Raw genomic sequence first — 13,723 nt, forward strand, 5'->3', positions numbered from 1 at the left:
GGTAGTCAGATGTGACAATAGTCCAACAACAGAGCCGGTGAGGGACGGGGAAGCCTTGAGCTTCAGCCCCACACATAAAACCAGCCAAGGGTTGTATTTAGTGACTGCACTCAACATCAAGGAATCAAACCTAAGTGCCAGACCAGTTACGGTCCGCTTTATCTTCCCAGCATTAAACATGGCCCCAGGGCACTGCAACAAACTCTGGGACGCTCCAATTCCAACCAAACAGATCAATAAAGTGAATTAAGGTCCTAAAAGACAGTGTGGATAGAGTCACAAGATGCATCTAGAGCACAAGCTCTCCGCTGCTCCATAACCAACACACTCACTAAAGCTACTCCAAAATCAAAGTCCGAAGACAAAGAGGCATTTTAAACACATGCAGCAACCCTACACTAGAGCTCCTCAATCAAGAGAGAATATATGCCCAAAAATATTTTGAAGTACAAAATGACATCAGAGTGTTGTCATTTGCGTCTGCCAAAAGAACCCTGAGACCATTACATGGCTCACAAACATACCTCAGGACAGTTGGATCTTCTGGTTGGACTCAGTAGTTTCGTATGCAGTCAGTCCCATAACAGCGGTCTGTTGATATTCCAATGATCGAAACTAAATCAGTTATGCCAATCTTCCATATCGGAGTCTGTAGTATAGTAAAACTTTTGTCTGCCAATCCAGGCATTGTTATCAATAATGCCGACATCACAACAACAGTGAAAAGACTCTATGTCAAATCCACTGAATGGGATATTATAAAGCACACAGCACAAGCAAAACAGCTTTCTATTGCAATTGCATAAAGGCCACTAAACAAGTGAAAGAATATTCGGTATCTTATGGAAGGGAGCGATCCAAAAGCACAAGAAAACTTAAGAATGCGAAACTCCGTGAAATAGTGTCAAATAGTACATTGCAGCTGCAAACCATCCTCACACTCGCCTCGTTTACCTACCAGAATCAAACCCAATTTTACCAACTCTTAAATCCTCTGAATAGCAAAGATGACAATTCTAGCAAATAGGATTAAAGCCTTTAAATGGCCGGTGGAGTCATGTTCAGCATCATGCAAAGACATCTGGCCAAGCATGACCTCAGTGACATTGTGATTGCTCTCATGCTAAAAGGGGGAGTTTCAGCCTTCTTGAAGCATGTCGTTATCTCCCAGTCTCAAGTAGGCCCAAGAGAAATAAAGAAACTACAGTTGCGAACATCAGAGTGCCTTCTCATTGCTAGAGCACAGGCAACCCTCTGAAAGGATCCTACTTGAGTGGTCGGTAAATTGTAACAAGGTAAAACACAACATTTTGAGATGGGAATTCTGATATTTATCAGAAGAAACAAACAGATAATTCCACTCACTCATAGCCACAGCCAACATGTAACAAGCATTGGTACGGCCAATAGAGTTCATCTGAGAAATGTACTGGTTTTGCCAATGTTCGTTTTTCCATCCCCGAGATGGCTGCTATGTGTGTCAGCCAACAAGGAAAACAATCATTTTCTTAAAGCATATGTAAATCCATTGAAAAATGGCTGCCAAGAATGCATACACATCCGTCGTGGTCAACGGTGAATGGATTTTTGTATGCTTTTAGAAAATCCATTCAAAGGTGGAAATCCTGTGTACATCCTCGTCGCCAATCCGCAGTAACCACTCTTGTGCGTTGTGTTTAAAGGAAGCTTTTTTTGAGTATCAGGAATCATCCCACTACCAGCAGGCATCCGATCCTCTAACGCACCAGCAGTAACTGACTCACTCAGCCTCCCACTGGAGCACAAGTAATGGTTCCATTCTGGAAAGCGGATACATTACAAAAGTATACAGAGTACCCATGAGAAACAGGTAAGCAACAACCCATAAGTGCAATACATAATGCATTCAACACCCACTTGAAGACCTTTACCAGTGCTCCTTCGCTACGGGGTGTGAAATAAACTACATTTGGAGTAATTTTCTGTTCAAATGAAAACTGTCCTTTTTTAAATGGAAATCGCTGTTACCAAATGTTCATGCGCCCCATAGTTGGGCAAAATAAATAAATAACAACAGGTAATGAATGAGTCCAAGAGGGGAGTGGCGGAGGCGAGAAGATGACATTGCAAGGGGTGAGGCTCCAAAAGAGGGCACCCGAAGCAGTGCGAAACTGCAGGGCCTTTGCAAATATATATATATATTTTTTTTCAAGAAGCACATTTTAAAAATTGAAAAGTGGGTCTGGGGAGAGCATAGGCCCATAAGCGAACAGTACTGTAGCAGCATGCAGCTGCTGGTCCCTTGCTAATTTTTTTTTTTTTAAGATAATAAAAAAAAGAAAACGCAAACAGGAGAGTGAGAAAAGCAACGCACCCTCATGGAGTGCCGAAGCCATCTTAAAAAAGAAAATGTAGTCCCTCTCTGCCAGTCAAGGGTGGAAGGCTGGAGGTCAACCAATGCAGTAGGTATATACATCTGAAATGCTATTGGGCGGGGAATAAGAATAGGGATGAAAGCCAAATGGGGGATCGAGGGACTGAGATAAATCGGAAATCCATCCAATCAGCAGCAATGGCCCGATTCAAAGCCTGCTCTGTGTACTGTATAGCAAACAATAGGTCTATAACAGCAGCTAAATGTGTCTACGGGTCGGGATCCAAAAACCAGTGGCGCAGGCGCAGCTAAACAAACAGGCAACCACCAACAATTATTTCTACATGCACCCAAACAAAGCCCACACTTACCACCAATGAGAAAATACACAGTATCGCCAAGCAACATCTACAGGCCTAGATGATTATGCATATGTTTGGATAAGGGAAAACGCTCAACAGAGTCAAACAGATAATGTCTGGGGATCAGGGAGGCAGTCTCGATGGCATGAAATACTCGGAGGTTAGCAGGGCACAGTGTGTTAAAACGGATGGTGCGGGTGTTGGCTCCAGAGCTGGCTGTCTGCAGGCACCCGGTGAGGTGCAGTTCGGTCCCGGGAGCACCTGCAGCGTTATACAGACCCCCCCCCCCCCCCCCCCCCCCAATATGCCAACACCTTCCGCTCCGGAGACATCATTCCCTTAGCACTCTTAGGGTCGAGCACCTCCAGCACACGTTAAAGAACACGGAACACGTTCGGGCTTGACAAGCCACCGCTGGAACCTACAGCGCCCGACAAATTGCCCGTTAAAGGGCCCGTCAATTTTGATTGATCGTCCAGTACGACTGAATTAGATATTATTTTGCCTTCTCTTGTACTTAACCCCTGGAGTACCAGCAGGGTGCAAAGATTAAACGGCGCTGTTAAACAGAACCAGGGCTTCATATGGGGATGACGTATCGGCCAGGAATCAGAAACGTGTGGCCAGGGATGCGGGCTGGTGCTGAGGGGCCAGGTGTGTCCGCGAGACTCTCCATGTTCAGAAGGATGGCAGGCGGGTGGTAAAGACGACTGACTACACGTTTTAGCGAACGAGAATGCGGACCTATCGGCGGCAATTCTATATCGGGATGCAGCGCGGGGACATTCCAAGCGCGTTCAGCAGACCATCATGCACTGCAACTCAAACAAAACTGGGCATTTGGAAGCAAGAGCGGAGTTATGGGAAACCAATCTCTCCTAGTCATCGCCCGGCTACCTCCCAGTGAACTAACTGTAGTACCGCTCGGTAAGGAGGTTGCACGTGGTGGGCCCCAACAGACCACCGAGCTCAGCCCTTAGTCTCAATGTGTGTCACAGAAAAGGCCGAGCTTCGGAGGACACGACACACAGTGTCGCAGGTGCGCTCAAAGGGGGTAAAAATCTGCAGAGCTTGCTATGCTAAATCCATGCAGGCAGTGGGTTTATTTCCCTGTCAATAACAATCTAATATTCTATCTATTCCTCTAGGAAGTATTCTCTCGACTCACCTAGATATGAATATGTTTAACAATCTCATTACTCTTTTTTCTTATTCCTCTGCGCGAAATCATATATTTGAAAACCTGCGTATATGTTTCAATAGAAAGAACACTGTGGGTTAAACACTGCGCTGTGCTCTGCTTGTGTGACGTGCATGTCACAGATGCAAATCCAGCATGGTCAACTCAGCCTTTCATCCTTGCAAGGTCAATGGAATTAGTACTAGGCTACTCCAGGTTCTAATGAGTGCATGTTCGACCTATGAACAAAAGCACACTATAAGGAACACACTACCACTAAAAAAACTGTTTGTGCGGGTTTCCAAATACGATCTATCATTGGCCCCTTTTATATATGCTGACGGCGAAAACCTACTGAGCACAATTTAAACGTGGAGCTGTTTCTAAACCATTTTGTAGAGTCAGAAAAGTGCTCAAGTAATTTGGCACAAAAGGTACTCTACAGTAGTATAGGGATGAGCCAATGGACAGGCATCAAATCCCAACTGCCCCTGACATTCAGGCCTGCTTCTTCGGCACTTGCCCTGGTCTTAAGGGCAGCCGCCCTACCTGGACCTCATGACAGGTGCGGGTCATTTAACCTCTGTACAATGATCTCTAGATGCTGAAAGCTAAAATGTAGGTACTTCTAATTGTGAAGAACATTCTGCTGGACTAGTAACTTGAGGAGTGCCCCTGCCAGCAAAGAATGTAATAGAGCAAGAAAGAGAGGACAGTGAAAGAGCAAGCAGTGTTGGAATACAGACTTGTAAAAATGACACTAAAATAAACTGCGAGGTAAGAACCGAGCTAGTAAAGAGAGACATGGTGGAATGTACTTAACGAGGAAGAAAACTGCAGAAAACAGACCATTATAGAGAAATTAATGAAGACAGAAACTGCAATAAGACAACACAAATGAAAAATGACGTACAAAGAAAATAGCAAAGAATAAAACAAGTATTGACCATTCCAATAGGTCTAGTTCATAATGGAAAATACAAGCCAGATATACCGGCTTTGCTACAATAAGTCTTTAGCAGAATGATTAAACTACTTGCTGAGGCCATGGAGGCCTACAAGGCCTGCTTGCATACTTTCTTACGGAGCATTTTAGATTCGGCTAGATAAGTAGCAGGCAAGGGGGCTGAAAGTGTGTAGCTGTTACTCTGATAAGCATGGGGGTGCTGTCTGAAGAGTAAGACTGCTAGTATGGCAGGGAATCCAAATTTAACAAGCATTTGCAAGGGAATAGGTCTCGCATTACTGAAAGTTTGAGTTATTGGTGTTGCATAACCAATAGGTCAAACTTTCAGTAATGTGTGACCTATTGCATTGAAAATAATTGTTTAAACTTGATCTTACCTCACAATCCCATGACTTTCTTCAACAGCAGGCCAGTGGCCTGTAGAAAAGGGCCTAAATGTTACCCCTCCAGATAACAACATGGATGGATGCTGCATTAGCGTTCAGAGGGTGGGGGGAGAGCTCAGGAAATTATTCTATTGTAATGAACTGTTGTTTTATTTATTTCAAATGTTTGTATCAACAGACCATGCTGTTAGAACAGTTACCCCAACAATAGGTTCATGCTAGCAGCAATGACGAGGGGGGGGAGGAGGCGCAAGCAAGGAGTCAAGAGATGGACACAGATGGCCAGCCAAAATAATCAATTGGTGATGTCCACTGGGTGGGAACCAAGTACCGAAAGGCGGGACAGATGCACAATATTAACCAACCAGAGAAAATACATTTTAAAAAGCAGGTCAACTAACCAACCAAAAGCAGTGGGCGTGTCCAAACTCCTCGATAGTCCATAAACCGAATACATCATGCCTTGCAGAGCAGTGCATGCACCGCCCAGGCTCGACCTAAAAACCCCTCCCCTACTGTAATTGTCACAGGGTCTATGTTGTCGGTTATCTGCAACTGAACCAGCCACTGCTGTCCAGTTTAGAGGATGTGAGGAAGAAATTCTACAGTAGTGTATGAAAGGTATTCTGTGAGGAGTGTGTGTAAATGCTAGTCTGTGAGGGGTGTGAAAGGGATATCTGTATTTAGGATATTTTGCTTTTCCGCCCTAAGTGCTTTAGCATTTCCTCTTACGTCTTCATTAAAGCCATAACTAAAGACATGTTGTGTGCATATTTAATGACAGAAGATTCTTACTTCTGAAAGAATGATGCAGCATTTGCTTCTAAGTGGAGTACTCACTCCACTTGTGAGTCTGCTTTCCCCAGTGAGGCTGCCGGATAATTAGGGTGATCATTATTGAGCAAGGCTGCGCATTTACTTACTTGCAAGAGCTCTCACTCAGTGAAGTCTGGCAGGCTACCCCCACCAGCCAACACCCCAAATGCATCCCTAACCCCCACATCATGTGCTCATTCAGTTGTGTTTACTGGTGTCACTATGCAGCAGTTAAACCAGTCAACAGAGTCTCGGGCCCCTCTCCAGACCAGTTAGTCATTCTCTGCTCCTGGATGCTGCCTCTCTGACCTCACAGCTCTATAGTAGTTTATTATAGCTACTCAGTTTGGCTGACACTGGTCCCAGGGCCCAAAGCCAAAGTCACTCTGTTTCCTCAAAGGGTGCATATCCAAAGTGCCTATGCAGTGCCCAAATGCCGTACAGTGAACTTAATGGAAGCAGCTGGTTTGCCACTAGGCAGGATGATTATACAGTTCATGTGCCAAAGAACACATATCCGCACGCATGCAAAGCGCCCTACTAGCGCATTACATGAATCAGCATAGACCCCACCCACCTCTGTTACTGGCCACTGGCATGAATAAGTGGCAGATCTGGGGGAAGCCCACTAGTGGTTAAAACAATACATTATACCACTGGGACAGAGGCAAGGACGACACCACAGCAGCTTCGCAATTTGCTTCTTTAGTGCAACAGGTACTGACCACCAACTTCCTCCATACGTTGCCACATCATTACATCTGGATGTGGTGGTCATCTCAGAAGTAAAGCAATGATCAGCACACCATTCCATGTTGTATCAGTCCTGCTGCTCACCGACTCACATGTTACAAATTTAACAAGCATTGGCATAGCCAATAGGTCTCGCCTTTGGGACCTTATAAGTGTTTAGCCATGCAACAGTTGCATAACTAAATACTTATAAGGTCCCAAAAGCGAGACCTATTGGCTATGCCAAGCGGCCGCGAAAGTGATCGCGATCAAACATCAAAGCGAAAGTAATGAAAGTAATCGCGGAAAATCGCGGCTTGCGCGTCCGTGCACATGCACTGTAGCTCTAGGCTGGCCTGGTAGCACTTTTTGGAGCCCTCTCAAAAAGTCTCGCCAGACCAGCGCATGCGCTGGGTCAGGCGAGACCTAAATACCCCTACCCTACTGCAATAGTCACATGGTCTGCGTTATCAATTATCAGGAATTGAAAAAACAACTGCTGTCCAATTAAGATGATGTGAGAAAGAACATCTGCAAAGGGTCAGAACTAAAGTACATCTCTCTAAAGTGCTTTCTTAAGTTTATTTGCGATTGCATGAGCTCTGGCAGACAGCTAGGCTGTCAAGCCACATCTACAAAATAAGGAGGAGAGAAATAAAAAGTGACACTGCAGACACAAAGGAACCGAAATTTGAAAATCAGGACCAAAGGCGATATAATTGAAGAGAATGACAATATTAGGAAAGCTAGCCGAAAACCGATTCTGCATGTCACAGGTTACAACATACACTCATGACACTGGTTCCAGTTCTTCTGAGGTCAGTCTGTGGGTTAATATATCGATCTCAGAACTCGGCAGCCTGAATATCATAAATTGTAATCTCATCTGGGCAAAGGCACCTAATGCAGAGACCTGTACAGATGTGTACAATGCTGCTCTCACTGCCTTTTGGCTAGGTTTTCACAATACAAACAACCACATGCATAAATACCTCTGGGAATATCTAACAGCTCACCTTCTTTTAATCCCAGTGCAAAAAATCAGTAGTTTAATGCACCACTGCAGAGATCTATGAGTAACGTATTGCTCACAGATTCCAGTTGAAGGAGAGACAGCAATTGGTTAATGCGCCTACTCCAGTGACCTTTGTATGCCATGTATGATTTACCCCTGGCAGATAGCTCATTTTGAACTGTGCAATCATAATGAGAGTGCTACATGAAAATAGTCACTGGATTAAAAAACAAGCATTTGCAATGCAATAGGTCTTGCATTACAGAAAGTTTGACATATCGGCGTTGCTAATAATAATGCAACGCCAATAGCTCACACTTTCAGCAATGCGAGAGCTATTGCATTATAATGCAATCACAACACTCGCGTTTTACCTTTAAGCTAAAGCGCAGGTGATGTGATTGCTTCAAAAGTAAAGAAATAGAAAACCATTTTTTCTATTTCTTTACTTTTGAAGCAATCACAGCCCCCGCGCTGTAGTTTAAGATGTTTAAAACTAAAGGGAGGGTGCCGGGAATGTGACAAAAGCAAACAAATAGATAAAAAATGGTGCCACACGTTTTTATCTTCTATTTATTTACTTTTATTACAATAGCGGCACCTGCGTTTTAGCTTTAAACATCTTAAGCTAAAGCCCGGGTGCCGAGATTGCTTCAAAAGTAAAGAAATAGAAAAGAAATGCTTTTCTATCTCTTCACTTTTGAAGCAATTGCGGCGCCTGCGCTTTAGCTTAAGATGTTTAAAGCTAAATCGCGGGTGCCACCGTTGCAAGCAAAGGACACAAACAGAAAAAAAAGGCATACAGCGTTCAGAGCCCCAAATAACAAAATAAAACCGCAGCCGCCGTTACTGGAGCCAAGGCGTGCCACGCATGTTAAATTAATAAATAATACATTTTAAAAAACATTACAGCCTCTAGCATTATTTTCTTAAATGGTTTTCTCCTGCCTGCTGTTGCAGGCAGGACAAAGTCATTTAAGAAAATAGCGCTCAAGGCTGTAATTAAAACATCTAGAGTAACAACACATGTAACAGGGAGTGTCCTGATGGGAGGTTACAAGAAGAGAAAAGGAGGTACTAAGGAGGGACTATTAAGCCTATTGACAAATGAAAAGCCACCATTTACAAAGGACAGTGACTGGAGCCAATTAAAAAAAATGGACGGAAAATGGGCATGAAGCTCCTCCCATATACTGAATACAGCATGTCTCGAAGAGACAGTGCAAGCGCTGCCCAGGCGAGACCTAAAAAAGAAAGATTACTTCTAAAATGCAGTGAAGTGGCACCCAAGCTCACCACAAACTCAAACTACCCCAAGCCACACTTTATATCCCCCTGGGGACTTCAGTCCTACTGCAAATAACACTGTATACAATACTACATAGAGTGGTCTTCACATCAGTCCTTGTTCATGATTAGGTGGCTTTCTTGGAAATCACACACTCCGGCGCTTTATTAAATGGCTTTTCTCCCTATTTTGCCATTGAGCATAGCTTGCTTACAGGGTTGATTTAGATTGGATAAGGTGCATCCTTCCATTGCTGACACCACAGATCTACTTTTGTTGTGTTTCGATTTAGATGCCCGTACATAGGTTTCCCTGAATCATGTCCTTATATAGGCACAATTCGGATTGCCCTTATTTAGGCATAGATTCCCAGTCCTTATTTAGGCATTAGCCATGCTATCCAAATACAGGCATGGTCACCTACATCCGTCCATCCCAACGTCACAACGAGTTCTTAGAAACCAGACCCTTAAGCCATCGGGACTTTCCCTAGCTAGGATAATTGATTTCTCCAAGAACTCATCTATTATGCATGAACTACTATTTCTTATGGGTTCATTCATGACGTCTTCCTCTGCCTGACTTTATGTCAATGCTAGCATTCCTAAGTACCTTCCAGGTATAAATATACCTTCACTTACCATGGCAAACCACGGCTCAGTGCGATACGGCTCGCCACGGCAAGTTCGGAAGGAATTCGAGTCCCCGCCTGACGCACTGACCAGACGCTGTCATCCCTGCTCGAAGAGAATCCAGCTTCCAGTGTTCTGACTACCTTCGCGGGGTGTTGGAGTTTGAGATTCAGAAAGAGATTCCCACCTCTCTCATTCTAAGGTATGGAGCTGACTAGAACCTAGAGGGACTCTTGGCATATAAACTTAGTATATACCATACTATAGAAAACAGCACCTTCTTCTTACCTTGGACTACACTTAGGTTAGGTACACTGGGGTATAACTATTTAGAAGCATCAGACGAGTATTCACTTTTTAGCCTGTGTTATTTATGTATGTATATATGAATATATGTTATAGCTAAAAGACAATGCTATTGCAGTATTATTTCTTCTTACTGCTTATGCTGTGCGTATTATATCTTGTTTACTGTTTAACGATTGTAACAGCTCATATCTCTTACACGAGAAACAAGACTGTTCAATAAATCCTTTTATTGAAACGCCCGTCTATCTATTTCTGTGCAACTCTGAAGAAACTAAGCATGCACGATTGACTGAGTGAAACTTATCTATTTTTTCCACGATTCTGAGACACGTTCCGATTCTAAGGGAAACAAAGTTGTCATGTTTTGTCAGAAACTACTCCCTTTTTGTTTATTCAAGAAGTTTCTAGTGACCTCTGAGTTAGCTGGCACACAAAGTAATTAAGTTTAATGTACTCGATAGAGGCATACTGACCTCAGACCTATGCCACAACTATAGTGTATATTATTCCAATGCGCAGAGCCTATAAGGGAAATAGGAACACTACACTTTGTTTTAATGTCATGTGTTGTTTAGCACTCCGTGGGAATACACGCCTTGCTCTTCGGAGTGCTCCTGCGCTCTTCCCCCTCTCACTCATTCTATCTCTGATCATGAGGCTCCTCTCTAACACACTAGGTGCCAGATAGCAGCTCTATTGATGCCCTAGATGTTTTCATCTTCTCTCACTGACCCTGACCCTGTCCCTCCCCTCTGCCTCTCTATCCTTATGCTCCTCGAAGTATGCCTGGGGCAGGAGACATTGTCATGCTGCACTTTAACTGCATCTCTTTCTAAGGATGTCTTTGTCAGTGCCAGATACTTTTAAAGAAAGCCGGCATTGGCAAAGGCAATAGCTGCAACTGGGTATAAGTATAGAAAACAGTGTTTTATTACTTAAAAGATGCCCATCATGTTGCATTGCATGATACAATCCATATTGCGTAGTCATGCAATGCTGCTGTATAAAAATACAAAGTTTTATATACTTTTATAATGGCTGCCATGCTGCATCATCACCTTGCATTACGCAAAGCTGCGGCCTTCTTGAAAGTCTAGAAAACATTGCTTTCTATGCTTTGAAAGTGGCCACCACATCGTAAAATGCAACGTGATGGTGCGAAGCATGCTGCAGCATGCAGTCCTGAGACTAACTTCAAAGTATAGAAAACAATGGTTTCTAAACTTTTAACATGGACTGCCGCACCTATTGGTTTTGACATTTTAAAGGCCTCTGGGATTTGACCAGCCAGTAGCGCTGCCCACACAGCAATGGCAAAGCGTGACCGATTGGGTTTGCAGCTTCTACCTTGGAGAAAGATGCGGGAAAGTGCAGCGGGACAATGTGTCAATGCGTGTTTTATTTCTGCTCCTGACAGGTAAATGCAATAATGCAGCGACTTCACATTTTAAACTCGCGCTTGATTCTTTCACCCGAAGGGTGAAGCTACAAGAACTTGGCAGGAAATACATGGCCAACCCCTCAACCAGGGTGAAGATAGACACAGACAAGCAAAAATATTGGGTTTCAACCGTCTAATTCCATGTCTTACAATTCTTAGCTCATTCCTCGAGTCACTTCCAAAAGATTCTCTCACCCACTAACTTGACCAATGACGCGCTTGGCACACGCATAGCGCTGCAGTATGCTAGAACGTTTGGAAAGCACTGTTGCCCAGGAGTGCTCACCTCTGGGGAAGATGTTGAGGGGCTCCGTCAGCACGCCGTTTACCTGTTGCTCCATGACTGTGTTGTAATACTGCAAAAGATAAAACACAGGGTTATGGAGGTTTTGCATGAGGGGTTGTAAAGGAGATGAGGGATGTCAGGCTATTAAAAGGTTAACTTGGAGCCCAGAGCACCATTCTTTAGGCTTGCTAGGTTACCTACAGACACAAACTAATTCATACTCAATTCTTATTCATCTTCCTACATAACATGACATCTTACATCAGTATTGTACTGCCGCTAAGAAAACGAATGAATTGACACTTGTTTGGAGTGCCCACGTTTTGTCCCGCATAGTGGGAAGGAATTTTGATCTATCTATCTATCTACATATATGTGAGAAGCTGGCTTGGTATATGATGCACACTTATGTAAGTGGGCACCTTGCACCAATCCACACAACCCTTATGGTGAGTTTAGTTGTCTTAGACAACCTTAGAAAGCTCTCTAAGTGGTAGCTGTGGAGAGCAGCCTCCAGGCTTAGTCCAGTAGGGGTGCAAAGCAGCCTGTTTTACAAGGAACATAATCTTATAGGTATAGATTAAGTGGAAAAGAACCACACAGTGTATTTATAAAAATATGTATTTATTATAAGACACTCACTAACACATACAGATATCCTAGATGGAGATATACACAATGCACACAATACTTTGCAATAGAAACAGGTAAATAGCACAAAATACACAGTGGTCGCCAGGGGGAGACCAAACCATATATTAAAATAGTGGTATGCGAACCACGACTCGAGTCAAGACTATACCCAGAAGACGTAGAAGTGCAGAGGACCCAAGAAACCACCCAAGGTAAGTAACCAGGAGCCCCACGGAGGCTGTGGGCAGAGTGGGAACACAACAGCGGGATCAATGCAAGCCAATGGGTAAGTCGCGGTTGCAATTTTAAAGAAGAAAGACCCTTCCCAGTGGACCCTGAAGAAACCCCGTAGACGACAGAAGGTTGGAGAGCCAACCCACCCGTAGATACCTTAGGAACCAGGATACCTGCACCAGGGAAACCCGGTTCATAGGTGTGATGTAGCATCGGAAACCACCGTAAAACCCAATGGAGGACTTCAGGAAGATGCCGCTGCTGGAGAAGGTGAAAGTGTCCGGTGGAACGCAAAGGTGGATTCAAGATGTGAAGAACCTGCAAGCAGAGGGGACAGAGTCTATGCCACTCAGGAGTGACCAGGAGGCACGGAAGATGAATGGTCACTGATGTTGAGTGTTGCAGGGAAGCGGACGGTGACCTTGAAACTGCAGCTGTGCGGACCAGGCAACACTGTGGACGACGAGGAGCCGGATACGAGCTGTCCCACATTGGATGTCGAAAGTTGAGGGGTCGGTGTTCGTCGGGAGCACCAACAAGCCTTGGCAACTGCAACCAGCATGGAAGTTGAAGAAGGTGCAATGTCGGGACCAGCAAGGTCCAGGAGACTCACCACAAGCAGGGGAGTCAGGGCAGGCCTGAGCAATCAAGGTAGCCCAAAGAATGCAAAGATGACCCTCAAGAGGTCCCACAGGCCGAAGGCACTGGAGTCGCAAGAGGACCTCGAGCAGCACACCAAAGGCGCAGGCGCACAATACAAGTGAAGCAGTGAGGGCGAAGATCTGGGTCACTGGAGATGCTTGAGGTTAGAGCTACTTGTAGCCTGAAGATCTTAGTGGAAGGAAGCCAACAAGCTTTTGCAACTGCAAGTCGACGCGGTGCACAGGGGTTCGGTTCCTGCGGCTCCAACAAGGGATACTGGCCTCAACTTGGTGAGAGGACAGGGCAGGCCTCGAGGGATGTGAAGAACCACCACATGTGTTGCTGAGCCTTTCGGAGTCCGTGGGAGCCCAGGATCAGCAGACCGGTCATCTTGGTTGCGGTGCCTGCAGATGCAGGGAAGTGACTCCTTCACTTCAAGGGAGATTC

At 44.6% G+C, this 13,723-nt stretch overlaps 1 protein-coding gene across 2 annotated transcripts in view; it reads right to left on the reverse strand.

Moving 5' to 3' along the window:
* MAP2K5 (mitogen-activated protein kinase kinase 5) overlaps nucleotides 1–13,723 on the reverse strand; it is a 1,189,932-nt gene that overhangs the window by 946,069 nt on the left and 230,140 nt on the right. For both annotated transcript variants that reach the window (XM_085644598.1, XM_085644597.1), the window contains one exon: nucleotides 11,768–11,837. In XM_085644598.1, the coding sequence (XP_085500724.1) occupies nucleotides 11,768–11,837 (70 nt within the window). The remainder of the gene's footprint in view (nucleotides 1–11,767; nucleotides 11,838–13,723) is intronic.

This window comes from Triturus cristatus, chromosome 3_1, assembly GCF_964204655.1.
Source record: "Triturus cristatus chromosome 3_1, aTriCri1.1, whole genome shotgun sequence".
NCBI classification, from domain to species: Eukaryota; Metazoa; Chordata; class Amphibia; order Caudata; family Salamandridae; genus Triturus; species Triturus cristatus.